Source organism: Symphalangus syndactylus, chromosome 9, assembly GCF_028878055.3.
Source record: "Symphalangus syndactylus isolate Jambi chromosome 9, NHGRI_mSymSyn1-v2.1_pri, whole genome shotgun sequence".
NCBI classification, from domain to species: Eukaryota; Metazoa; Chordata; class Mammalia; order Primates; family Hylobatidae; genus Symphalangus; species Symphalangus syndactylus.
Genome location: NC_072431.2, coordinates 112,491,282 through 112,518,051, shown reverse-complemented (window position 1 = coordinate 112,518,051; position 26,770 = coordinate 112,491,282). Strand labels below are relative to the sequence as shown.

Sequence of the window (26,770 nt, the reverse complement as noted above, 5' to 3'; positions counted from 1 at the left end):
TGTGGAGTAATTATCATCTGGATAAGTGTAGGGTCTCTGACCTCATTTTAGATATTGTACATTCAATGGCTATTTTTATTTTGGCCCATGTACTCTCTTTGCTCTTATGAGCACTATTTTTATCCCGATCTAATCCTGTAAGTTTGTGTTTTTACACAGATTAGTTTTCAAATGTTATATATAATTTGCTTCTGAAACACCATTGCTCAGTGACTATGAAATCCTTCTCATTACCAAAATCCTTCTATGCCAGCTTCTTCAAGAAATTTGATCACCTTTAGATAAATTGTTAATTAAAATTAGCTATAGCCAGCAACATGGGTATCTTTGGGCTAATGGCCAACCAACAGGCCATCTGTGTGAAAGAAAACAGGCTAACAATTTTGGACTCTGGTCTCTTGGGGCTACATTGAGCATTGACCTCACCGGTGCTCACTGAAATTAATTGCTTTTCAGGTTGTATTTTCTCATCACGGAAACCTTCTTTTCTCAATTCAAACCATGTGGGTTAAAATGAGAAAACAAAAGCCAAAACGGCTCCCCACACCCAAAAGCTCCTTCTGTCAGAGATCCCAGTAGCCCCGGGAGAGCTGTTGGAAGTCTGAGAAGGATTGGTCATCATCGCATACCATACATAGGTGGAGGGCTTATTATTCTCAGTTTCCCGCCTATGAGAGGATACCCCTATTGTTTCTGAAAATGCTGACCGGGACCCACACTTCCAACAAAAATTCCTCTACCCCTACAGCAGCAGCAAAAGCAGCAGCAGAAGCAACAGCAACAGATAAGTGTTTTGATGAATTGCGAGATGGATAGGGCTTGAGTGCCCCCAGCCCTGCTGATACCAAATGCCTTTAAGATACAGCCTTTCCCATCCTAATCTACAAAGGAAACAGGAAAAAGGAACTTAAAACTCCCTGTGCTCAGACAGAAATGAGACTGTTACAGCCTGCTTCTGTGCTGTTCCTTCTTGCCTCTAACTTGTAAACAAGACGTAGTAGGACGATGCTAATGGAAAGTCACAAACCGCTGGGTTTTTGAAAGGATCCTTGGGACCTCATGCACATCTGTGGAAACTGGATGGAGAGATTTGGGGAAGCATGGACTCTTTAGCCAGCTTAGTTCTCTGTGGAGTCAGCTTGCTCCTTTCTGGTAAGGTTTGGCTTTATTTTTTTTAATTTAGTATTTTAAAAAACAGAGTTAGTGACTTCTGGGTGCTCTCCCCAAATCTCATCAGTGCTGATTAACAAGGGGTGGCTGTAGCAAAGGCACCATTTCTCTGTGAGTCTCCAGTCAATATGTGTGGAAGGATTGAAATGCAAAGGCTCTGTGGCATGAACTGATTTTGTTAGAGTTTGTCTTCTGGGTGATTGGCCCCTGTGTTATAAACTCTTTGAGGACCGATTAAATCATCTTATTTGAAGAGATCTCCTTACTATCATGCATTATTTTCCTGCTTCTCATTCTGGAGTGTTTTTCTTATTGATTTTTTTAAAGAACAAACCGGTTTTACCTGCTTTAAAGAAAATCTTCAGTAAAAAATGAAATTCATGCTGAGAAATACAGGGGCCCAAATAAGGCAGTGTATAGATTGTCACTGTTAAAAGAGAACAAAGATGCTTTTGTGTAAAAAGATTTTATATCTACATCCTATTTTAAGCAAAGCAATGAAATTGTAGGCTTTTTTTTTTTTCTTGTAGTTAGGGTCAGGGAGATTGGGGCTATTAGAATTTTTGTTTTATTTAAAAAAAATTTTGCCATGTAGGAATTCATAAAGGGTTTACTGGCCCAATGAAACAAAAATTTAGGCAGTTACCAAAATCGTTAACACAGGAGAGTATATGAAGCCTGTTGTAGAGTGAAGGAATGGTTGGCCAGCGTGTTTGGGTTCAGTGTGTTTATTGCTCAGATACTCCAGATAGTGGTGTGCCTCTGTAGCTCACTCAGCCTATGTGACGTAGGCAGAAGGCAGTATCCAAACCTGAACTACAGATCACAAATACATTATCATTGCCATCAGTCTCTCCCCTTCGGTTTGAAAACATTCTAATTATAATAACGAAAATTGAATTGATATTGGAGATAAATTTGGGAAAATTCACTAAACTTCATGGATATAGGCTATATTAATATAATTTGATTCGAGTATACATATCTGCAATATTTCCTAGATGTTTGAAATGTTATTAAATATTCAAAAAACTAATCCAATTAAATAACAGAGTTGAATACCATTTGTTTTATAGCTCTCAACAACCAATATATTGAGAATTTAATAATATTCTTAAAAGTAAGAATGTATAATACAAGTTGCTAAAAATTAAAGATTTTCGGTGGCTTCAGTATTTATATGGAAATTGTTTAAATAATGTTGACTTCTCCAATAATATGTGCATGAAATCTGGAACTGATTCTATACCAGGGATTATAGTGATGTGAAGCCCAGGTGTCTATAGTTTCTCTGAGGTGCTTCGTAGGTTAATACACACACAACTGTTTTCATTCACTTTTTAACCCCTAAAGCAACTATGTTATAGCACTTTGCAATACAGGCTTAGAAGAATTGTCATAAAAATCAAACAAAAAGTTACGTGGCCAAAATAGTTGCTCCATGTCTAGACCTTAGATCCCTGAAAAAAACAGCACTGCCTTTAAAAGGGAGGGGACCAAGGAGAGGAAGTAGGTCATGTTCTTGTTAGGAAGGGTGACACTAGCAAGGTTAGTTTCTGAGGTAGGTCTGTTGTCTTGATCGTCACTTGCATTCCTAGTGTAAGCCTCCATGCTCATGACTGCTCAAGGCTTGATAACTGCAACAACAAGAATCCAGCTAGACCATGTCCACAGCCACAGGAGCCCGTTCCTCTAGTCAAACTCCTGGGAGACTATAGCAGTGGAGCAAGGGCCTTACGGCTTAAAGGTTTATCTCTCTAGTCCAGTGGGCTGCTTCTCATGTCTTTTTTCTGAACCCACAGACTGAAAAAAAAAAAAAAAAAAAGCCACTTTTTTTCAGTGAAGGTGGCTCTGGATGACAGAGTTGCTGACCCATAAGAGGGCTGGAGGGGGTGTGTAGCTCTCAGAAGCTCCTCACAAATACTCCTAGAGTGTGTTGCTTTCCTTTTCTCAATTGAGAATCATTGCTGACTTCAGCTTTCAAACAGGTTCTATTATATTCGCTCTTCCCTGCTCTCCCATCCTCGTAAAACCAGGCTGCTCTCTTTAAAAAGTTGTGTATGTAGAAAACTAACAAAAAAATCACTGTGATTTATCATAGTATCTTCTACATGATCAACACTGATCTAATAGGAAGTCTCTAGTCTCATGCCTTCATACCTCTTAACTGTGTCACTTGACTTTTTTTTTTTTTTTTTTTGAGACAGAGTCTCGCTCTGTCACCCAGGCTGGAGTGTAGTAGAGCAATCTCAGCTGACTGCAACCTCCGCCTCCTAGGCTCAAGCGATTCTGTGCCTCAGCCTCTTGAGTAGCTGGGACTACAGGCTTGCACCACCATGCCCGACTAATTTGTTGTATTTTTAGTAGAAACGGGGTTTCACCATATTGGCCAGGCTGGTCTCGAACTCCTGACCCCAAGTGATACATCCGCCTCGGCCTCCCAAACTGCTGGGATTACAGGCGTGAGCCACCACGCCCGGCCTTGTCACTTGACATTTTAAATAACAACTGGATTCAGAGATAGCAGACATCTTGTCTGGGGTGGCAGAGGAAACAGTTGTTAAGGTCAGGGAAGTGCTTGCACATGAAACCTCCTTGTTAGGGCTGGTCTTGGAAGGCTAGTGTCAGGTCTGAGTAATCAAGGGTGGAGGTCTGGAAGCTGGGATCAGAGACACCCTTTGGAATTATTCTCAGAGGGAGGAGCTTGCTTTTTTCACAGATGCTCCCTTCCAAGCATTGTCTTCATTGTTAGGTCTCAGCATTTCCCTTTCAGCCCTGCCCTGGGGGAGCTTCCTGGAAGAGTCTAGTTCTTCTAAGGCGTCTCTCCAGGAGGGAAGGAGCCTTCTAAGTTCATCTCAAAAGACTATGTGATGTTCTCTGGGGAATTTAGGTGGGTGGGCTCTAAATTCTTCTGAAATTATCAGTTTGCCTCCTGAGCCTCTATTTCCCCAAAGGATATCTGCATGATTGTATCACCTGCTTATTCTCTGTAGCTGGCTTACTGGTGAGCTCACAGAATCAGGATTTAAATAGATTGTTCTAGGGTGGAAGGGTGGAAAACCAAAACAAAAAGATACCATTTCAAAATAGATAAATGTCTGGTTCTGTGTTTGGGTTCAAGAAATAAATTATGTATATTTAATGTGGGAGAGACCTGGTTTGTTGAAAGTTCTTGTGAATGACACCTAGGTTTTGGGGATATGCAAAACTCATGGAAGACAACATATGCTCTGCTTGCTAAAAAGGTAATGCATAAGCTGTAATATGTTGCATTAGCAGAAATATGGAGTCCAAATATGAAGTCCACTTAAATCTACTGCTAAGAGCACATCCATGAAACACTGAAGACCTGAGAAATTTAACAGCAAACATAGCAGGCAAACTGAAGGAGGAAACATGGATTACAAAGTCAAAGCCCAAATTGGATAACCATAAGCAAGTTATTTCTCTAACCCACATTTTTCTCATCTTTTACGGATGAAATACCCATTTTCCAGGGTTTTGGTGAGAATCAAATGTGATAATGCCTGTGAAATGCTTAGCCAGTGAGAACTCTCTTAATAAATGATGCTTGGGGCCGGGTGCGGTGGCTCACACCTGTAATCCAGCACTTTGGGAGGCCGAGGCAGGTGGATCATGAGGTCAAGAGATCAAGACCATCCTGGCCAACATGGTGAATCCATTTCTCTACTAAAATACAAAAATTAGCTAGGTGGGGTGGTATGCACCTGTAGTCCCAGCTACTCGGGAGGCTGAGGCAGGAGAATCGCCTGAACCCAGGAGGCGGAAGTTGCAGTGAGCCAAGATCACTCCACTGCACTCCAGCCTGGTGACAGAGCGAGACTCCATCTCAATAAAATAAAATAAAATAAAATAAAATAAAATAAAATAAAATAAATAATGAAGCTAGTACAATCAAAAGAGAAGCATTGCTATGAGAACCACTGTGCTAGTCAAGACTGATCTAATCTGCCCCAAGATGTAGGAGAACCACTTAATATTCATAGATGCTGTCTCCTTCTACAAAACCTCAGTATAATCCAATCTCTCAAATTTTGTGCTGGCCAATTCCAACTTAATAAACCCAAAAACTTTGCCAACTACCCATCTACCCTCCCCTCACTTATCCATTTATCCCTGTTTGTATCTTGTCTGCTTCAACCAGGCCTATCTCAACAATCTACACATTCTTTCCTCTTGGCTCTTGTTCATCCTGTTTCATCCATTTAGAAATGGCATCTTTCATCTCTACTCTGCAAACACAATTCAACTCAATTTGCCCAGGCCAACTCTTCCTCCTGATGTTCTTCCCCTAAGTTTAGGCTCCTTTACCATGCAGATTGTGTCTTTGAGCTTTGGGCAGCCAGATTTAGCCCAATTAGCCTTTAAATCTCTCGCAACAGATATTATTTCTTTTCTATTCTCATTAGTACATGTATTTAATATTTAGTAATTTTTGTTGAATGGAGTTTTATGGTCACAGTAGGAAAATGTTGGTACTTCACAGCAGACCTGAAAGGAAAAGAGAACATTGTAGAAAGGATCTCAGTAACATCGAAATAATAATATTACATTGGGCCAGGCAGGTTGGCTCATGCCTGTAGTCCCAGCACTTTGGGAGGCCGAGGTGGGCGGATCACGAGGTCAGGAGTTTGAGACCAGCCTGACCAACATGGTGAAACCTTGTCTACTAAAAATACAAAAGTTAGCTGAGTGTGGTGGCGCGTGCCTGTAATCCCAACTACTCAGAAGGTTGAGGCAGGAAAATCGCTTAAGCCTGGGAGGCAGAGGTTGCAGTGAGCCGAGATTGTGCCATTGCACTCCAGCCCTGGGCGACAGAGTGAGACTCCATCTCAAAAAAAAAAACTAAAATAAATAAAAAATAATACTAGGTTGGTGAAAAGTAGCAAAAACTGCAGTTACTTTTGTACCAACCTAATAATCAATTTTATATATCTTGTAAATGATATTCACTCTCATCTTAAAAGTTTAGCTTATATTAAATGTTTGATGTAAATAAAGTTGAAAGAAAGTTTCTTCTGTTAGGTGTGAAACATAAAAGATATACTCATAAAAGTGGGTCTAACCAGAGCCTTACTTAAGATGAGGTATTGTACGATTGTTGAATATTACCTATAACATAGGCATATTTTCTATTCAATAGATATTTATTGAGTTATTGCGTGCCAGTCATTCATTCATTCATTCACTCATCTATCCTTTCAATAAACAAAGACTTATTGAGGGTTTCCTTTGAGCCATGTACTGTCCTGGAAACTAGGAATACAAATAAGGATAAATAATTTTTTCCCCTTGCTAAGCTCACATTTTAGTGGGAAAAATGAATATAGGCAGATGAATTGTAAAATGTTGTGATAAATGATTTAATAGAGATATTACAGCAAATAAAGGTATTTACAAAATCTGAGCTTTTCAAGGGCTGTAAAAGTAGTGCGTCCAATGATAAGAAATGAAATAGCAATATCTGAATTGAGCATAAAGGTCTGGTGCAGTGGCTCACACCTGTAATCCTAGCATTTTGGGAGACTGGGCAGATGAATCGCTTGAGCCCAGGAGTTTCAGATCAGCCTGGGCAACATGGCAAAACCCCGTCTCTACAAGAAAATACAAAAATTAGCCTGGCATGGTGGCATGTGCATGTAGTCCCAGCTACTTGGGAGGCTGAAGTGGGAGGATTGCTGGAGCCAGGGAGGTCAAGGCTGCAATAAGCCATGATCATACCACTGCCCTCCAGCTTAGGCAACAGAGCGAGACCCTGTCTCAAAAAACAACAAACCAATAAACAAAACCAAATTGAACATAAATATTTAATTAAATGTCTAAAAACATGGAATGTCAACTAAAGAAAATGAGAAGTATTTTGAAAACAACTTGTAGGTTGATTTTTCTCTCTTTGCAAGAACTCCAAAATAGTTGTGAATATTGCCAAAAGTCATGTCCAGTTATAGTTATAAGATGCTCATAGCCAAATGATTTTGAAACCAAGATGAAAAGGAAAAGGGAAGAAAGGACGTAGAGGGAGCAACCTATCTATACAAAGGGGGTGTGTATAAAATAGCAGGGCAGGCTTGAGGAAGCTGAGTGAAGCTGTAATGTAGGATGAAGGTGGAGAATTAAAGTTGGGGTCAGATCAAGAAGGGCCTCACATTTTAAGTAGCTTGTATCTCATTCTGTACATGTTGAAATTTAGCAGAGTGTTTGTTCTATCATGTCATATATCAGATTTACATCTTGAAAAATTCACTCTAATAATAGTTTTCAGGATGGATTAACATGGTAGAGACCATAGGCTGGGACCAACTTGGCTTCCTAACATTCCAGGCAAGAGGACTGTGAGGATAACAGGGGGCTTGAGAGAGATGTAGGAGGTGAAACTGCAGGAGTGAGTGATTGGTTGCCTATGGAAGGTTGAGAGGGAGGGAGGAGAATAAGCCGTTGCTCCAGCATTCTGATTTGGATAATGGTGGTGCCATTCAGTGTGCTGAATGGAGATGGGCTGGGATAAGGCAAATAATTATTTTGTTCATGTTGATTTTGAGGCTACATGTAAAGGAAGTTTTTTTTTGTTTGTTTTTTTGTTTTTTGTTTTTTTTTTTTTGACACTGAGTCTTGCTCTGTTGCCCAGGCTGGAGTGCAGTGGCACGATCTTGGCTCGCCGCAAGCTCCGCCTCCTGGGTTCAAGTGATTCTCCTGCCTCAGCCTCCTGAGTAGCTGGGATTATAGGCACCTGCCACCACACCCGGCTAATTTTTGTACTTTTAGTAGAGATGGGGTTTCACCATGTTGGCCATGTCTCAAACTCCTGACCTCATGATCCACCTGCCTTGGCCTCCCAAAGTGCTGGGATTACAGGCGTGAGCCACCACACCCGGCCGTAAAGGAAGATACTTATCAAAATTTGGCTCTCCAGATCTGAAGCTCAGAGGAGGGGAATGGGCAAGATATTGAGATGTAGAAATCTTTGGTATATGGTAAGTGAAGCCACAGGCATGGCTATATTTCAAGATTGAAATGAAGGAACGAGAAAGAGCAGATACCCAAAAATTTGATGAAGAAGAAACAGGTAAGGAGCTGACAGGAGAAGTTGACATTCCTATCCTGGGACTTCAGAGAATTGCTGCTGTAGCAGCCATGGAAGGAAATTCTTTTTTTTTTTTTTTTTTTTTTTGAGTCGGAATCTCGCTTGGTTGCCCAGGCTGGAGTGCAGTGGTGCCATCTCAGCTCACTGCAAGCTCCGCCTCCCTGGTTGATGCCATTCTCCTGCCTCAGCCTCCCGAGTAGCTGGGACTACAGGCGCCCACCACCATGCCCAGCTAATTTTTTTTTTTTATTTTTAGTAGAGACGTGGTTTCACTGTGTTAGCCAGGATGGTCTCGATCTCCTGACCTCAAGTGATCTGCCCGCCTTGGCCTCCCAAAGTGCTGGGATTGAGTGAGCCAGTGTGCCCGGCTGGAAAGAGAATTTTAAGAAGACAGTAAGATGAGGGCAGCAGAGTAACAGCCTCCAGGCCTGACACTGGAGCACCAGCCTGCAGGTGTGTTATTTTACAGAGAGCCAGCTGCACCGGCAGCATCACCAAACCAGAGCTGGAAGGGAGCAGCTGGCTTCAGTCCTGGCTTTCAGGAAAGGGAATGTCTAAAGTTGCCTCCCTTATTTTTGGAATTTTGAACTGATAACCCTATTCTTACCCATCTGGCCAGACGATTCCTTAACTCGCGTTACACGTGCAGAATGAGTTTTAGATCTAGCTGTGACCGCTTCCCCCAGCCCCACCCCCATTGCCCCCTTTTGTGCCTTCAGGAATCTGATCATTCTTCTCTCATGCTCCTTCCCAAAGGCTGCAGGAGCAGGTATGAAGACGTGGGTGTGCCAGATGGGCAGAGTCCTGACACTTTTAAACACATCTGCATATTAGAGGGAGTGCATACCCATTGCTTGGTGGTGTCATGTCTAATGTGGTATGGGTGTGACAAAGAGAGGGAGAAAATTTGGACTAGCCAAAGGAGCCAGTCAGGCATGGGGTTGAGGGGCATCGTGGGCGGCTGCCATTTGCTCTCTGCTTGTCACAGCCCCTTGCCCAGGGCTTGACCAGTGAGGTGTATGTGCTGGTCACACCCATCTCAGCAGATCTGTCAGCTTTCCCGCTTTTGTTACAGGGTGATATCATGCTTCCTGGGGGGAGCACTGGAAGACAATGCTCGGCCACTTTCCTCCAGATACAATAGGCGGAGTCAGGAAGGCAGTATTGACATTGCTGGGGCTGGGGAGGCACTCACTGCTCTGCGGTCGTCAGATGGTGAACCAGCTTAACCTTGGCACACAGGGCCTGGGTTGTGCAAGGCGTCTGGCTGCAGAGCCAAAGGGGACTCCACCCTGGGGACAGGAGTGCTTTAGACATCTGGGAATCTGGGATGGGCTTCAAATTCTGATCCCTGTGTCAGAAACAACCACAAAACAATAAGAGTACCAGTAATAACAAAAATGACTACCCTAGGTTGAATGCCTCTATGTGCCAAGTGTTAAATATGATTTTTAATATTTCACAACAACTTTACACTATAGGTATTATTATTATTATTTTTAATAGAAAGGGAAACCAAGGCTCACAAAGGTTAAGTGACATGTCCAAGGTTAAAACGTGACTGGCCAAGTGTGGTGGCTCATGCTTATAATCCCAGCACTTTGGGAGGCCGAGGCAAGCAGATTGCATGAGCCAAGGAGTTTGAGACCAGCCTGGGCAATATAGGGAGACCCATCTCTACAAATAATACAAATATTGGCTGGGTATGGTGGCACACACCTGTGGTCCCAGCAACCAGGGAGGCTGAGATAGATGGATCGCTTTAGCCTGGGGGTTTGAGGCTGCATGAATGTTGTGATCATGCCGCTGCATTCCAGCCTGGGCAACATAGTGAGACCCCATCTTAACAACAACAACAACAACAACAGCAACAAAAAACCAGAAAACAACAACAATGGCGGCCATCCATTATTTTCGATGCCTAACATTTCAAACTTTCAAGAACTGCCATGCTTTCCTGCTGGGTTATTCTGATGGGTCTGCCAATCACTGGTCACAGAATGTCACAGAATGTCCCAGCCAACTAACAACAGCAGTTGGTTCAAACAGAAGATGCACAACCCAACAGGGCCAGTTAGACTCTTTCCCTGGGAATTTATGAACACTTGGAAAGCAAAAGCCTCTCTTTTTTTTCATAGAGGACAGTGTATCCCTGGAGCTACCAACTTTGCCGACCACTTGAAGGACACTAGTCTTTTTTTTTTTTTGAGACGGAGTCTCGCGCTCACTGCAAGCTCCGCCTCCCGGGTTCACGCCATTCTCCTGCCTCAGCCTCTCCGAGTAGCTGGGACTACAGGCGCCCGCCACCACGTCCGGCTAATTTTTTTTATACTTTTAGTAGAGACGGGGTTTCACCGTGGTCTCGATTTCCTGACCTCGTGATCCGCCTGCCTCGGCCTCCCAAAGTGCTGGGATTACAAGCGTGAGCCACCGCGCCCGGCCGACACTAGTCTTTAGTATGAGAGAATGAGGACAATAACAAAACATGGACCAAGACAGGCACTCTGATAGCATTTGAGCCCTGGGTCCGAGGATTTTCACACACCCAGCCCTGCCTCTTCCAGTTCTGTGAGCTAGTTTCTTTTATTTCTTTGAGCTATTTTGAGTTAGCTTCTATCCCTTGGAAGTGAATCATCCTGACTGACCACATGTCTCAGTAGGAAATGATGGAGACAAGAGTTACACTGAAAAATGACCTGAACCCGAATCCTGGGCTCTTTGAAACACTTCACTGTGCTGCCTTCGAACTAGTGTTTCATGGTCACCTCAGGTTAGTTCCTAGAAAATGAAGCTAACAGCATTTCTTCATGTGGTTTTGGGGAAGACTTTTTAAAAAAATAACTTAAAAATACTTAGAACAGTGCCGGCTCATAGTTAGCACTCGATAAAAATAAGATGTTATTAAGGTTTGCTTATAAACGAAACTGGTGTCTCATATGTTACCTTATGCTAGTCCTTTCAAAGCACATTTTTATCCACGAGGGCAGGCAACCCACATTCCATGCAGATGAGGCTCCCTGGCTTCCCTTGGTGTCCTAAGTCTGGCCTTATAGTGGGGACAAGGCGAGAGAGGCTTAGACCTGTGGGTTCTTGGGCTTCTGCTAAAAACATGGAGAGTTGGGTGGGGAGATTCCTCTCTATTGCCCAGCCAGCTGGCAAGATTGGGCTCCCAACTTTTTTCCTGCCAGCCCCCAGTTTCCTCTCATTTCTGGGTCTTGATTGATCACAGGCTGTAGGATGATCTGTCATTTGAAGGTTCCCACCTCATTTATCCCAAACCTATTGATTCCTATTTCTTGACAATTTTTTTACTTCTAGTGGAATCTGCCTCACTTGTGACTAAGCTTGTTGGATTTTTGGACCCATCCTTGTGTCTGTGTGCACATGCATATGTGTGTGTGTGTGCATGTGGGTGTGGATGCACACGTGTGAGAGAAAGAGAGAAATAGCTCTGCCCCCATTTCAGCACATCTTTCCTCTAATTCCACCTTCCTTTAGTCTCAATTCTACTTTGTGTCCAATACCCCTTGCATTAGAAAGTATGTTCTAATCTTCTGGGGTTGATTTAAACATCCATCTATTTTATTAATCATTGCTACCACTTCAGAATCAAAGAAGACGGTGGTGGTGGTAGTGACTGCTTGTGGTCAGCAGCTTTTCAGGAGACAGTCTTTGTCTGCCTCACCAGCCTCTCAGTCCCACATACTACGATGAAAGTGTACTCAAGTCATACCAGGCTCTTTGCAGTTTCCAAACATTCATGTTCAAGCATTTGTGCCTTCGTGTATGCTGTTTCCTCTTTCTTGCATGCCCTTGTCACGTCTTCTTCACCTGCTTTACTTATTCATGATTAGAGGTTTAGCTCAGGTGTTATATCTTCTAAGAAGTCTTCTTTAACCTCCTTGCATGGATTAGGGCCCTGCCTTAGCCTGAGGCAAAAACATGGCCTGAAGGCCAAGGCGTATGTGCAGGTGGATTATGTGGGATAATGATCCCAGGAAGCAAGAGTGAGGGACTGGGGGGTGAAACTCTACAAGGATGCATTATCAAGCTGGCTGCAGCGACAGAAGCCTGGTGCTCCAGACTTTCTGAGGAGCCTTATGAAATGACACTTAGAACTTCATCTGCAAATGGAAAGGGGAGGCATTCATCTATTGCTATTCCCTTTCTTTGTTCAAGGGTTATGTAGATCTAAGAACCTAGCAGGTTACCACAGGTGTGGAAGTAAGATATACTTGACTGGGCTCTAGGTGAGCTACTTTGAGATTGCACCTGCTCAAAGATCAGAATTGGCGCTTGCAGGAGCAGCCAGGGCAAAAGCTGGGATGAGTAGGGTTTGCATTGGTGCCTAAGAGGTTTCAGATACAGGCACCTTGGTACTTGCCTTTGTCATAATACTTAGAAAATTTAATTACAATTTACAGTTTACTGGTTGGTTTTGCCCACTGGGCTATGAGCTGTGTTTGGCATTTCAGTATTTCCAGTACCTGATATGATATACTAGCTGACAAAGAAATGCTTTAATAAATAGCTTTGCTGGCTGGGTGCTGTGGCTCACGCCTGTAATCCCAGCACTTTGGGAGGCTGAGGCCAGCGGATCACCTGAGGTTAGGAGTTAAAGACCAGCCTGACCAACATGGCAAAACCCTGTCTCTACTAAAAATACAAAAAAAATTAGCCAGGGTGTGGTGGTGCATATTTATAGTCCCAGCTACTTGGGAGGCTGAGGCAGCAGAATCACTTGAACCCGTGAGGCAGAGGTTGCAGTGAGCCGAGACCATGCCATTGCACTCCAGCCTGGGTGACAAGAGTGAAACTCTGTCTCAAAATAAATAAATAAAAAAAATAGGTTTGCTTTGTATTAAATGTGCTGAGTCACGGTTACCTTAAGTGTATTGTATATATACTACTGCTGGCCTGCAAGATGATTTTTTTATATTTTACGTAAATAAAAATTTATTTTATTTTATAGATATATTTTATTTATAAATATATTTTATTTATATATTTATATACATATCTATTTTATTTATATGCATATCTATTTTTGTATGTATAAATATATATTTTGCATATTATATGCAATATGCAAAATTATTTGCATATATAAACATATTTATTTGCTTTTTTTTTTTGAGATGGAGTCTCGCTCTGTTGCCCAGGCTGGAGTGCAGTGGTGCTTTCTCGGCTCACTGCAAGCTCTGCCTCCCGGGTTCATGCCATTCTCCTGCCTCAGCCTCCCGAGTAGCTGGGACTACAGGCGCCCGCCACCACGTCTGGCTAATTTTTTGTATTTTCAGTAGAGACGGGGTTTCACCGTGTTAGCCAGGATGGTCTCGATCTCCTGACCTCGTGATCCGCCCGCCTCGGCCTCCCAAGGTGCTGGGATTACAGGCGTGAGCCATCGGGCCTGGCCTGCATTTGTTTATAGATATATGTATATATGTGTGCATATGTATCATATCAGTCATGTGATTTCATGATTAGTGCTCGTTAATATGAGGATAAGAAAAAAGTTAATTTAAATATAATGATTGATAGAAAAATTGCACAGGTGGTATGGAGACTCAGTAAGAATCACAAAAGTGATCCATGAATGAATGCAGTTTGAGAGACACTGCTATAACCAGATGAGTTGGCCACTCGAATCCTGTCCTTTTTAGAACTGTGTATGTGCATGTGTGTCCATATAAATAACTAAAGTAATTTGGGCATGTAATTAATACTATCCTAGTGACATAAACAAAGTGAAACAGAGTTTCACAGTGATCGACCTGTCTCAAAGGACCATCACGGATTCTAATTTTGTTTCTCCCAGGAAACCTGGAAAGTGGATATTTGTTAATAAAATTATAGACAAGACCTTGGGCACAGTGGGCTTCCTCACAAAAGACCCAGCTAACCAGCAAGCAGCTAACCAGCAGGAAATGCCCATCAGTAGAGAAATGGTTGGTCAGTTCTACTCATTCATTCAAGCTAGCATCTACTGAACCCTTTTTATGTACTAGGAATGTGCTAGGCATTAGAGTTCCAAAGACAGTTAAGAGAGGGACTTAAGCAGTTGCAGTCTGGTGGGTGAGAAACCCTGCCCTAATAAAGGCAGATGGAAGCATGGAAGCTGGAGTGAGCACTTCTCAGAGAAAACAGGGATCTCACCAGGAGGGTGACATTTGAGAAGGGAGAACAGGATTATGGAAGATCAGGAGTGGAAGTGAGGAGGAGGGGCATTCTAGGCAGAGGGGAAAGCATGAAAATTTGGGATAAAAAGTTTAAGAGACTTTTATGCAGTGGTTTTTGCGGCTACACTATAGGTTCATTGAAGAAGGTGGCAGGGATTAAAAGTGGGAAGATGGGTTGGAGAAAAGGTAATTTGGTTTGAGATTGGCCAAGTGGGCAGGGACAGAGACACTTATAGGAGCCTTTAGGGTATAGGATGAAGCCGTGTGAGGTAGTGAGACGTGTCTGGAGATAAGAGGAGGACAGCGGGGTAGGTCTGGGAACCTACATCGAGAGGTAATACGGGTAGAGAAAGAGGAGACTGACGATCCTGAAAGGATGTGCCAAGGAAGGAGGAGTTTCAAATATATCAAAAATTGGAGGAAAGAGGCCGGGCACAGTGGCTCACGCCTGTAATCTCAGCACTTCGGGAGGCCAAGGCAGGCAGATCACGAGGTCAGGAGATCGAGACCATCCTGGCTAATACAGTGAAACCCTGCCTCTACAAACAATACAAAAAATTAGCCGGGCGTGGTGGCATACGCCTGTAGTCCCAGCTACCTGGGAGGCTGAGGCAGGAGACTCGCTTGAACCTGGGAGGCGGAGGTTGCAGTGAGCTGAGATGGCGCCACTGCACCCCAGCCTGGGTGACAGAGCGAGACTCCGTCTCAAAAAAAAAAAAAAAAAATTGGAGGAAGGAGCAGGCTAGGAAGAGAGACTAGAGAATTGGCAGCTAGGTGCTGTTGCAAAGCATTTTTAGTGAATGGACAGGGCTTGGGCTTAGGAGAAAGTGGGAAGTGAGGAGGGAGATGGGGTGGGTAAGCATAGATTCCTTTCTGAGAGATGTTTCACATCCTGGTAGGTTCCTATTTCCATGTACTTTTCTGTAAGCTTAATTATAGGGTAAGCTGCTAAAAGGGGTTAGGTCCTTCTCTCTGCCATCATAGGCTGAAGGTACTAAAAGGATATGCAGGGGTGTAAAGGGAGTAGGGAAGGAGCTCTCCCATCACAGGTACTCTCCTTCACCTGCATGTGGTCCCTAAATCACCCGAATTAGGGAATATTTTAGTTTCATAAATACACTGTAATGAGGGTAGGTGTTTTCATGGAGAGGCCACGCACTGTTACCTAGAGTAACAGAAAACTGGAACTGTCAGAGACATAAAAGATTATCTAGCCCAGTGTTTCTGAAATCTCTTAAGAGACTACCAATTCATGGAGACTTGCATAATCTTTTTTGTTGTTTTTGAGTATCATGTGGAGCTAATGTTCTATATTTTGAAAAATTCTGGTTCAGTTTAACCTGCTCATTTTACAGATGACAACACTGAAGCCCAGAGAGGTCAGCATTTTGTTCAGATTCAGTCAACTCACTAGAGGTTAAATTTCTTCACTTTATTTATTCTTTTGAGATAGTCTTGCTCTGTCGCCCAGGCAGAAGTGCAATGGCATGATTTCGGCTCACTGCAACCTCCACCTCTCAGGTTCAAGCAATTCTCCTGCCTCACCCTCCTGAGTAATTGGAATTGTAGGTGCCCACCACCATGCCTGGCTAATTTTTGTATTTTTAGTAGAGACGGGGTTTCGCCACGTTGGTCAGGCTGGTCTCGAACTCCTGACCTCAAGTGACCCACCCTCCTTGGCCTCCCAAAGTGCCGGGTGGGTGGTGTGAGCCACCGCACCTGGCAAATTTCTTCACTTTAAAAGAGCATGGAAGGCAACGTAAATTACAGCTTAATGCATGTACAGTGTAGTCAGACAATCAGCTTGCATCCTAGCCTTACTACTGTATCGGTTAGTTGTTGCCATGTAACAAACTACTCCCAAAACTCAGTGGCTGAACCAACGTTTATGATTACTCCCATGTTTCTCTCATTCAAGGTTCAGCTGATCTATGCTTGACACAGCTGAGTAGCTCGGCTTCGGGTTGCAGCAGCTGGGGCCGCTCTGCTCCTTGCTGCAGGTATGTGGGTTGCGTGGATGACTCTGTGCACATATCATCTTTCTTGGATCAGCGGATCACTCAGGGCATGTTTTACTGGCGATGTTAGAAACACAAGAGAGCTAAGTAGAAACAAGTAAACAAGTGGAGCTTCTTAAGGCCTTGGCTCAGAACTAGCATGTTGTCACTCCGAAAGTGATGTGCCCAAAGTCAAGGGACAGGAAATACACTCTGCCCACAACGAGGCCAAAGCAGGAATGTGGAAGCAAGGAAGGTTGGAGAGTTGGGGCCAATAATTCAACCTATTATAACAACTACTAGCTTTGTACTGTGGTGCAACTCACTTGGCTTCATCTATAAAATATGCAGCATGATAGTACCTACCTCATGGGTTTTTTTGGAGGGGGGAACAACTAATTCAGGTAGTTCTTATAAACCATTTAGAACAATGCTTAAATTTAGAAAACACAAAGAAAATTAGTGACAGTACTAATATTTAATCCATCTAACAATCAACACCTGTGCATGTGAGGTCTATACCACCAGAGTGGCTATAGGAGGGTTAGGGTTGACTTCGCAGATTGGCCTAGTGTCAGCTGATTCTCTTCCAGCAGAAGGGCTTGAAGGAGTGACCTTCAGAACAGTCCCCAGTCGCTCATTTATAAATCCTCTTTTTCCTCTCATAAGTGCATCATAGCCACAAACTCAAGACCCAACCAGCGTGGGCTTGCATTGTGTTGCCTGGTCTCCCCACCCCCCTCGGCCCTGTGTATCTCACACCCAGAGTCAGCAGTGCTTTTCACACAAACCATCTGCCAAGAGATGGGGAGCTGGAGCCAGAAACACACAACAGCTGCAGAAGCTCAGCCACATTCAGAAGCCTGTAGTAATCGCCTAACAGGCTTGGATACAGCTCTGACTACTGAGTAACTCTAGAGTATGGAAGCCCATCAGTAAATTATGATTGCAGCATGAGTAATACATGAGTTCTGCCAGCTGCTTCTGGAATCAAACAAAAGACAGTGCTGTTGCCAGCCAGGAAAAAATCACCTTTAACTGCATCAGTGTCTTCTTTTTCAGGCTAGGAGAGCCAGTGACTCAGACTAGCTTCTATTAGAGGCCCCTTTTTTCTCTCCTAGAGATCTTTCTAATGAAACTCATGACTTATAACCCCTACCAAGCCCATCTTTTCACCTTATGCCCAGGCAATTGAGAACACAGACTCTGGTGCCAGATAAATCTGGGTTCGAGCCCCATTAAAAAATGTGACATCTATGTGACCTTGGGTGAGTTGTTTCACCTTTCTGTAGCATGAGGACAACAATATTACCCTTTAATGAGGGTTACATGATTTGAAGCATGTCAAATGCTTAGCAAAACATAGGTTTATAACAAATGTTCAATATAATATTAACTATCATTTTTTTTTGTATCTCCCTGTGCTACTAGGATAATTGCTTCTAACAGTACGCTGCCTCCAAGAATCTGTGTAAATGTTGTTCCATTCCATCCCACCTCTCTCAACACATCTCATTTCTTTCCAACCCTTTCTATTCTATACATATTTTTTGAGCTTCTACTCTGTGCCCAACACAGAGTCAGGTACTCAGCAGATATAAACAGAAAAAAATACAGAAACTTGCAGCTAAGGAGGCTTTTGTTGGGGTCACAGCTAGACATGCAGTGGATTCTTGTTATTCATGGTGCTTATGTTCTATAAACCACGAACACAAGGTTAGGGTCACTGCAAGCTTCTGGTCATGACATTTTCGTCAACACATTAATACATAACCCTGCTTTATGTGTGTCTTGGTGTAAAGACAAACCATTTGGTCTCCATGGCTGATTCATTAACATTGAACTCATAGCCAGAGGCACTCCTGCCTGAACAAAGCTTATCTAACACGTATGTTTTCTCCTAAGGCACATCACAGCTTTGCGATATTTAAGAAGTAGACGGCACTTCAGCACTAGACTTGCGACCATCGTAAATGGTGAAAATGACAATAAAGAGCACAAAAGTATTAAAAACTAATACGCTGAATATATCACAAAAAGGACACTTGTTTATAGTATAAGGGCTGAGCAGAACTTCTGCTTCAGCTGGGAATGTGTTTATTCAGGGACTCTGTGCATGTATTCAAATGGCTGGGAATGTGCTTTTGAGGTTACAAATAAATTCTAGCCAGTAGACAAATTCACACATATAGAATCTGTAAATGATGAGGATAGACTGTATATAAAAATGACTATGCAACTCAGACTGCAATAAAGTTTCCATAGAAATACAGGGCAATACAGTACAGACCAGAGATAAATTGCTCCAGTCTAGGGTAATCAATCAGGCTCCACTAACTGAAATTAGACTTTTTTTTTTTTTTTTTTTTGAGACGGAGTCTTGCTCTGTCGCCCAGGCTGGAGTGCAGTGGCGCAGTCTCGGCTCACTGCAAGCTCTGCCTCCCGGGTTCACGCCATTCTCCTGCCTCAGCCTCTCCGAGTAGCTGGGACTACAGGCGCCCGCCACCACGCCCGGCTAATTTTTTGTATTTTTAGTAGAGACGGGGTTTCACCGTGGTCTCGATCTCCCGACCCCGTGATCCGCCCGCCTCGGCCTCCCAAAGTGCTGGGATTACAAGCGTGAGCCACCGCACCCGGCCTGAAATTAGACTTTTAAGGACATTTCTGAGACAGAGGAGACAGTAGTGATGGAAGCATGGAGGAATTAAAATATGTGGCTAAATGCAGCCAGATTACCCAGATTGGGGCCAGAGGATGGAAGGATTTTGGCTTCCATCACTGTACAGTGCAACCCAGATTTGACTGGATTCCCCAAAGCAGGCCTCTCCTCACCCACACCCATTACAAGCAAGAGCCAACACTTAGAGATGCCAAAACAACATAAAACAGATGCAACTCCATGATGTTAGCTAGTAACACAACGTTTTTTATTATTATACTTTAAGATCTGGGGTACATGAGCAGAATGTGCAGGTTTGTTACATAGGTATACACGTACCATGGTGGTTTGCTGCACCCATCAACCCATCATCTACATTAAGTAGTTCTCCTAATGCTATCCCTCCCTCAACACCCAACCCCCCGACAGGCCCTGGTGTGTGATGGCCCCCTCCCAACCCCCACCCCCACCCGTGTCCATGTGTTCTCAATTGTTCAACTCCCATTTATGAGAACATGCAGTGTTTGGTTTTCTGTTCTTGTGTTAGTTTGCTGAGAATGATAGTTTCCAGCTTCATCCACGTCCTTGCAAAGGACATAAACTCATCCTTTTTTATGAATGCATAGTATTCCATGGTATATATGTGCCACATATTCTTTATCCAGTCTATCATTGATGGGCATTTGGGTTGGTTCCAAGTCTTTGCTATTGTGAATAGTGCCGCAATAAACGTGTGTGCATGTGTCTTTATAGTAGAATGTTTTATAATCCTTTAGTGTATACCCAGTAATGGGATTGCTGGGTCAAATGGTATTTCTAGTTCTAGATCCTTGAGGGATTGCCATATTGTCTTCCACAATGGTTGAACTAATTTACACTCCCACCAACAGTGTAAAAACGTTCCTGTTTCTCCATATCCTCTCCAGCATCTGTTGTTTCCTGACTTTTTAATGATGGCCATTCTAACTGGTGAGAGATGGTATCTCATTGTGGTTTTGATTTGCATTTCTGTAATGACCAGTGATGATGAGCTTTTTTTCATGTTTGTTGGCTGCATAAATGTCTTCTTTTGAGAAGCGTCTGTTTATATCCTTTGCCCACATTTTGATGGGGTTGTTTGATTTTTTCTTGTAAATTTGTTGAAGTGCTTTGTAGATTCTGGATATTAGCCCCTTGTCAGAAGGATAGATTGCAAAATTTTACTCCCATTCTATAGGTTGCCTGTTCACTCTGATGGTAGTTTCTTTTGCTGTGCAGAAGCTCTTTAGTTTAATTAGATCCCATTTGTCAATTTTCGCTTTTGTTGCCATTGCTTTTGGTGTTTTAGTCATGAAGTCTTTGCCCATGCCTATGTCCTGAATGGTATTGCCTAGGTTTTATTCTAGGGTTTTTATGGTTTTAGGTCTTACCTTTAAGTCTTTAATCCATCTTGAGTGAATTTTTGTATAAGGCATAAGGAAGGGATCCAGTTTCAGCTTTCTGCATATGGCTAGCCAGTTTTCCCAACACCATTTATTAAATAGGGAATCCTTTCCCCATTTCTTGTTTTTGTCAGGTTTGTCAAAGATCAGATGGTTGTAGATGTGTGGTGTTATTTCTGAGGCCTCTTTTCTGTTCCATTGGTCTATGTATCTGTTTTGGTAGCAGTACCATGCTGTTTTGGTTACTGTGGACTTGTAGTATAGTTTGAAGTCAGGTAGCTTGATGCCTTCAGTTTTGTTCTTTTTGCTTAGGATTGTTTTGGCTGTGCGGGCTCTTTTTTGGTTCCATATGAAATTTAAAGTAGTTTTTCCCAATTCTATGAAGAAAGTCAATGGTAGCTTGATGGGGATAGCATTGAATCTAAAATTACTTTGGGCAGTATGGCCATTTTCACGATACCGATTCTTCCTATCCATGAGCATGGAATGTTTTTCCATTTGTTTGTGTCCTTTTTTATTTCATTGAGCAGTGGTTTGTAGTTCTCCTTGAAGAGGTCCTTCACGTCCCTTGTAAGTTGTATTCCTAGGTATTTTATTCTCTTTATAGCAATTGTGAATGGGAGCTCGCTCATGATTTGGCTCTCTGTTTGTCTGCTATTGGTGTATAGGAATGCTTGTGATTTTTGCACATTGATTTTGTATCCTGAGACTTTGCCGAATTTGCTTATCAGCTTAAGGAGATTTTGGGCTGAGATGATGGGGTTTTCTAAATATACAGTCATGTCATCTGCAAACAGGGACAATTTGACTTCCTCTTTTCCTATGTGAATACCCTTTATTTCTTTCTCTTGCCTGATTGCCCTGGCCAGAACTTCCAATCCTATGTTGAATAGGAGTGGTGAGAGAGGGCATCCTTGTCTTGTGCCGATTTTCAAAGGGAATACTTCCAGTTTTTGCCCCTTCATTATGACATTGGCTGTGGGTTTGTCATAAATAGCTCTTAATATTTTGAGATACATTCCATCAATACCTAGTTTATTGAGAATTTTTAGCATGAAAGGGTGTTGAATTTTGTCGAAGGACTTTCTGCGTGTATTGAGATAATCATGTGGTTTTTGTCATTCTGTTTATGTGATAGATTACGTTTGTAACATAAAATTTTTAGCAGGTCAAAGGAAAGGATGATTTGTGCTGTACGGTGTGTAAAATAAAACTTAATACATGCACAAGTAGATATCTCTCTGTTCTTATGACTAATTTCCTTTCCAGTTCCCAGCCTACTCTTTCTCTTCTCTTCCACAGCCCCTACGATTCCTGGAAATTCCAGTTTTGCACACACATCCCCATGCCACTTCCCCCTTGCATATATACCACTTGGCAAAACAAAAGCCAGGTAGTTATCTAAGCCCATCTCCTCTGGAAATCTTAGCAGGAGCTCTGTATTGTTACTCAAGGATGGCTTTCAGTTTTTACTCCATCCTTCATTGAGCGCCTTCCAAGGGGCTTATGCAAATATTCACCTAATAAAATATTTCCTTCATATTTTGGCACAAGCAATAAAGAAGTACAAGGTCCCAGATGAGTTGCCCCTCCCTATCATTGCCTCTGCCTGTTATTCCTGACAGAATAAGCATTTTTCTCATCTTAAATGCATGATCCATGGTTTCTGCAATTCCTAAAGACCCTAGACCAGGCTCTGGCCACACTGGATATTCAATAAATGAATAGATTTCCACTAAACTGATGACTTTGGGGAAAGAGACATTGTATAATATTTTCTTCCATAAAACTCATAGGTAAGTTTAATTACTGTTTTCTTATATATTTCACAGCAAAGTTTCATAATTCGTATCACATAAGTTCTAAGCATTGCCTTCTAATAACTCTTATCCAATCACCTAAAGATATTGGTTTTGAAATTTAACAAAATAATTGTACACTTTATCTTGAAGAATAAGCAGGAAGAATAGCTGAAAAAATTCTGAAAAAGAAAAGTAATGTCTTAAGAATAGTTTTACTGGATCTTAGGGTGGAATATGCTACTGTAATAACTGTTGCAGTTCCAGGAATTTGGATGCACAGATCAACAGATGAAAGGCCAGAACCAGACTTGAGTTTATATAAAATTTAAATAATCTTATAAAGCGTACAAATCAGTGGAGAAAGAAATAACAGGAAAACTAATTTTCTGTTTGGAAAAAAGAGTTGTTTAAAAAAACCATCTCTTACCACACACCAAAATAAATTCAAAATGGATTAAAATGTTAAATGTAAAAAAACTGAAGCCATCAAAGGGAGAAGATGGAAATGAATGTATATTGAATTTTCATATGGAGAAGGACCTTTTAAGTTTAAAACACAATAGAAGAAACCACAAAACTAAAAATCAGTACACTTGGCTATGTAAATATTTAAAGTGTCAATTCAAGAATAATAAAAGGCAAAGAACAAAATGAGAAAAATACTTGCAACAAATATGGTAAATAAAAGATTAAAGTACTTTTTTTTTTTTTTTTTTTTGCTCACTGCAACCTCTGCTTCCTGGGTTCAAGCGATTCTCCTGCCTCAGCCTCCTGAGTGGCTGGGATTACAGGTGTGCACCACCATGCCCGGCTAATTTTTGTATTTTTAGTAGAGACAAGAGTTCAACATGTTGGTCAGGCTGGTCTTGAACTCATGACCTCGTGATTCACATGCCTTGGCCTCTCAAAGTGTTGGGATTACAGGCGTGAGCCACCGCGCCCGGCCAAAGTACTTTAAAAAACAAAACAAAACAAAACAAAACAAAACCTCATTGAAATTGATAGAAAAAAATAAAAATATCAATAGAAAAAGAGGAACAAATAATTCACAAAAGGAGGAAATACAGATGGCTTATAAGCGTGTGATAAGTTTACCTTCTAAAACAAATTTAAATCAAATCAAAACAAGGTACCGATTTTCCATGTCAAACTAGCAAAGATTAAAAACAAGTGAAAAGACTCAGTAATACATGGCTGAGGTTGGTGAAATGTTCACTCTCTTACATACTGCACCTTTTTAGAAATAAAGTTGGCAATATAGACCAAGAGCTTTTAAAAAGTTATGATAGGCCAGGCATGGTGGCTCATGCCTGTAATGCTAACACTTTGAGAGGCCAAGGCTGGCAGATCACTTGAGGTCAGGAGTTCCAGACCAGCCTGGCCTGGCCAACATGGTAAAACCCTGTCTGTACTAAAATTACAAAAATTAGGTGGGCGTGGTGCTGTAGTTCCAGTTGCTCGGGAGGCTGAGGAGGTTGGATCAGCTGAGCCCAGGAGGTGGAGGTTGCAGTGAGCTGAGATCTTGCCACTGTACTCCAGCCTGGGCAACAGGACAAGACTCTCTCTCAAAAAAAAAAAAAAGTTATGATAAAATTAAGTAAAAATTCAGAATATGAAACAGTATTTGGCCAGGCATGGTGGCTCATGCCTGTAATCCCTGCATATTGGGAGGATTATTTGAGCCTAGGAGTTTGAGACCAGCCTGGGTAACATAAGGAGACCCCGTCTCTTAAAAAAAAAAAAATTAGCCAGGCCTGGTGGTGTATGCCTGTAGTCCCAGCTACTCAGGAGGCTGAGGCAGGAGGTCTCCTGAACCCTGGATGTAGAGGCTTCAGTGAGCCATGATTGCACCACTGCACTCCAGACTGGGTGACAGAGTGAGATTTTATTTAAAAAAAAAAAAAAGAAATTTGATAAAGCTGTATATGTTTGTTTCTGTAGTTTCCCTTCTAAATAGTCTAGGAAAGAAATGAAAGTTATACATCAAAATGTTAGCAAGGGTTAAAATGTTCCTTTCTAACCATTTCGTACTGTGTTTAGATAGAACGGATCTAGTGTTTAAAGAAGGATTTCACAATAAGGGTATACATTTCTAAATAATTTGTATTTGGAATGTTCTAAGACCTCTGTATTATTTTTGTGGTTTTGATGATTTTTATTTTTATTTTATTGTTTTCTCAAGATGGAGTCTTGCTCTGTCATCCAGGCTGCAGTGCAGTGGCGTGATCTTGGCTCACTGCAACCTCCACCTCCCGGGTTCAAGTGATTCTCCTGCCTCAGCCTCCTGAGTAGCTGGGATCATAGGCATGTGCCACCACGCCTGACTAATGTTTGTATTTTTAGTAGAGACGGGGTTTCGCCATGTTGGTCAGGCTGGTCTCGAACTCCTGACCGCGTGATTCGCCTGCCTCGGCTTCCCAAAGTGTGATTTTTATTCTTAAATCAGTACCACTTAACAGGATAAAAATAATTATAGAAGAACCCATATTTATCAGGACTGCTATTTTGAGTACATAAAATATCTAAGACTATCATATATTAATTCAGTGTTATTATGGAAAAAGATTCCAGAGACAATGTCTTCCTTGGATATTTTTATTGGGACACTGGGGCATTCAGGTGGCCTATTGAAATGACACAAGGAGAGACAGTGAGAAATGTTTCTTTCATAGTATTCAGTTGATTTTTAAAGTTTGGGAATAAAAACTATAAAATGAGAACTCAGTTATTTCAAACTATGGCATTTGTGTGCTTTAGCTTCCTTAAAATATCCTTTTTTCTGATTACAAAAATAGTTTATGTTCAGGTGGGAAAATGTAGACATACAGAAAAATGTTTTTAAAAGTATGGTCACCAGAGTTAACAAATGTGCTTCTTTAATGATACAAGAAATCTATATCTATAGCTATCAAGAGGGAGGGAGAAAGAGAGAGACAGAGAAATAGATCACAGCGAGAGAGACAGGTTTGGCTGTTTGGTTTAAACATCTGGTAATTATTATCTTTAAACATAAACACAATTGTACATGTTCTGTCGTATGATGGTAAGGGTAGCTAAAAAAGAGGAAAACAGTTTCAACCACAGGATCATTGACTATAAACCAGAGAGACCCCGTGGAAAGTCAAGTCACAGAACTAATCCAGGTCTTCCGAAGCTGCCATATTGTTACTGAGTGATGCCTGAAACAAATACTTCCTTCTTATCTCTGGACCTCTTCTCATCACTAAGACTTAACCCTGAAGGATGGAGTAAGGAATGGCAGAAGTGTGAGGGTAAATAACAGAAATGGGATTGGAATGTCATATATACGATATTTGTTAATGAAAAATATCTGGACAAGTCATGGCTTATTTTTAGGATGATGAAATAGTTGGAAAGGTCTAAGAATTTCTGGCATCAAAAGGGCATCTTTCAAAATGTCATGTACTTCTGAGTCTGTCTTTTGCTCTTCACTTTACCATTTTCCTTATGAGCCTTAAGAGCCACAGTCGGCTGAGTTTGAGTCAGGTGAAGCCTACAGCCTTTTGATGCCCTCTACAATCTTCCAACATAGCCTCCTTTGTCATGTCAGTGACCATATGATACATCCAACCTGAAAGCCAGTGTCCTCCACTTATTGCTACTTTTTAGTATCTGTATCCAAATCAGTTGCTAGTGCATGCCTCATCTTTCTGTAAATCTCCTATTAGATTGCAGGCTAGTGGCTTTCATACTTGCTTTATGGAGCTTGAGGGGTTCCAAAGGAGATGCCTGTGGGGCTGCCATGGATGGGGAGGGTGAGGCCCATGCCTGGATGTTTTGGGGATCTTTACCCCTATTTTACCCCAATTTCAACCAGAGTAATTATACTTTTCTTTAGGTGTAACATATTGTCTTCTATGTAATATTTAATTTGGTAAAACGATGCCTCTGCTTAAATAAAAACACAAAAACACATTGGGGAACCCCTAACATAAGTTGCAGGATTTGCTCAGACAAAGACAGCCCAGAGCTGGAAGTGATGGATAGGTGTCCTGTGTGAGGAGTTACTGGCCAAGCCAATAGTAGTTAGAGGTACAGGTTTGAAACTGAACTATGAGGCATGGAAAGTTGATTTGTATTTTCCACTGGCTGTAGATTGGAAACCAGATAATCATGCTCGTATGTAGAGGCTGGTAATGCTTAGATTGAAGGTTTGAGTGACAGGCTGTTCTAGTAGAGGGGATGGATTTTAAGTCATAAGCTTTATGACATTGATTTTTGTCAGTGGTATGGTTAAGCATGTTTGCTAGACAGCAAAAGTTTTTGGTAGATGAACTGTTACTGTATTCATATTAACGCTATATGTACTTGGATTAGAGAGTTAACATCAGCTCATTTACTCTGTGAGATGCACTGCCCACAAACTCAAGGATTTGTAGGAGTTTAGGGACTCTATTGGGTGTACACAGTTATTTCCTT

General features: G+C 41.9%; 1 protein-coding gene across 5 annotated transcripts in view; it reads left to right on the top strand.

Annotated features, from left to right (window-relative positions):
• Window positions 1-671: 671 nt before the first annotated feature.
• TEK (TEK receptor tyrosine kinase) overlaps window positions 672-26,770 on the top strand; it is a 126,087-nt gene continuing 99,988 nt past the window's right edge. For all 5 annotated transcript variants that reach the window (XM_055294011.2, XM_055294010.2, XM_055294012.2 and 2 more), the window contains exon 1: window positions 672-1,152. In XM_055294011.2, coding sequence (XP_055149986.1) covers window positions 1,101-1,152 — 52 coding nt within the window. In that variant the 5' untranslated portion in view covers window positions 672-1,100. The remainder of the gene's footprint in view (window positions 1,153-26,770) is intronic.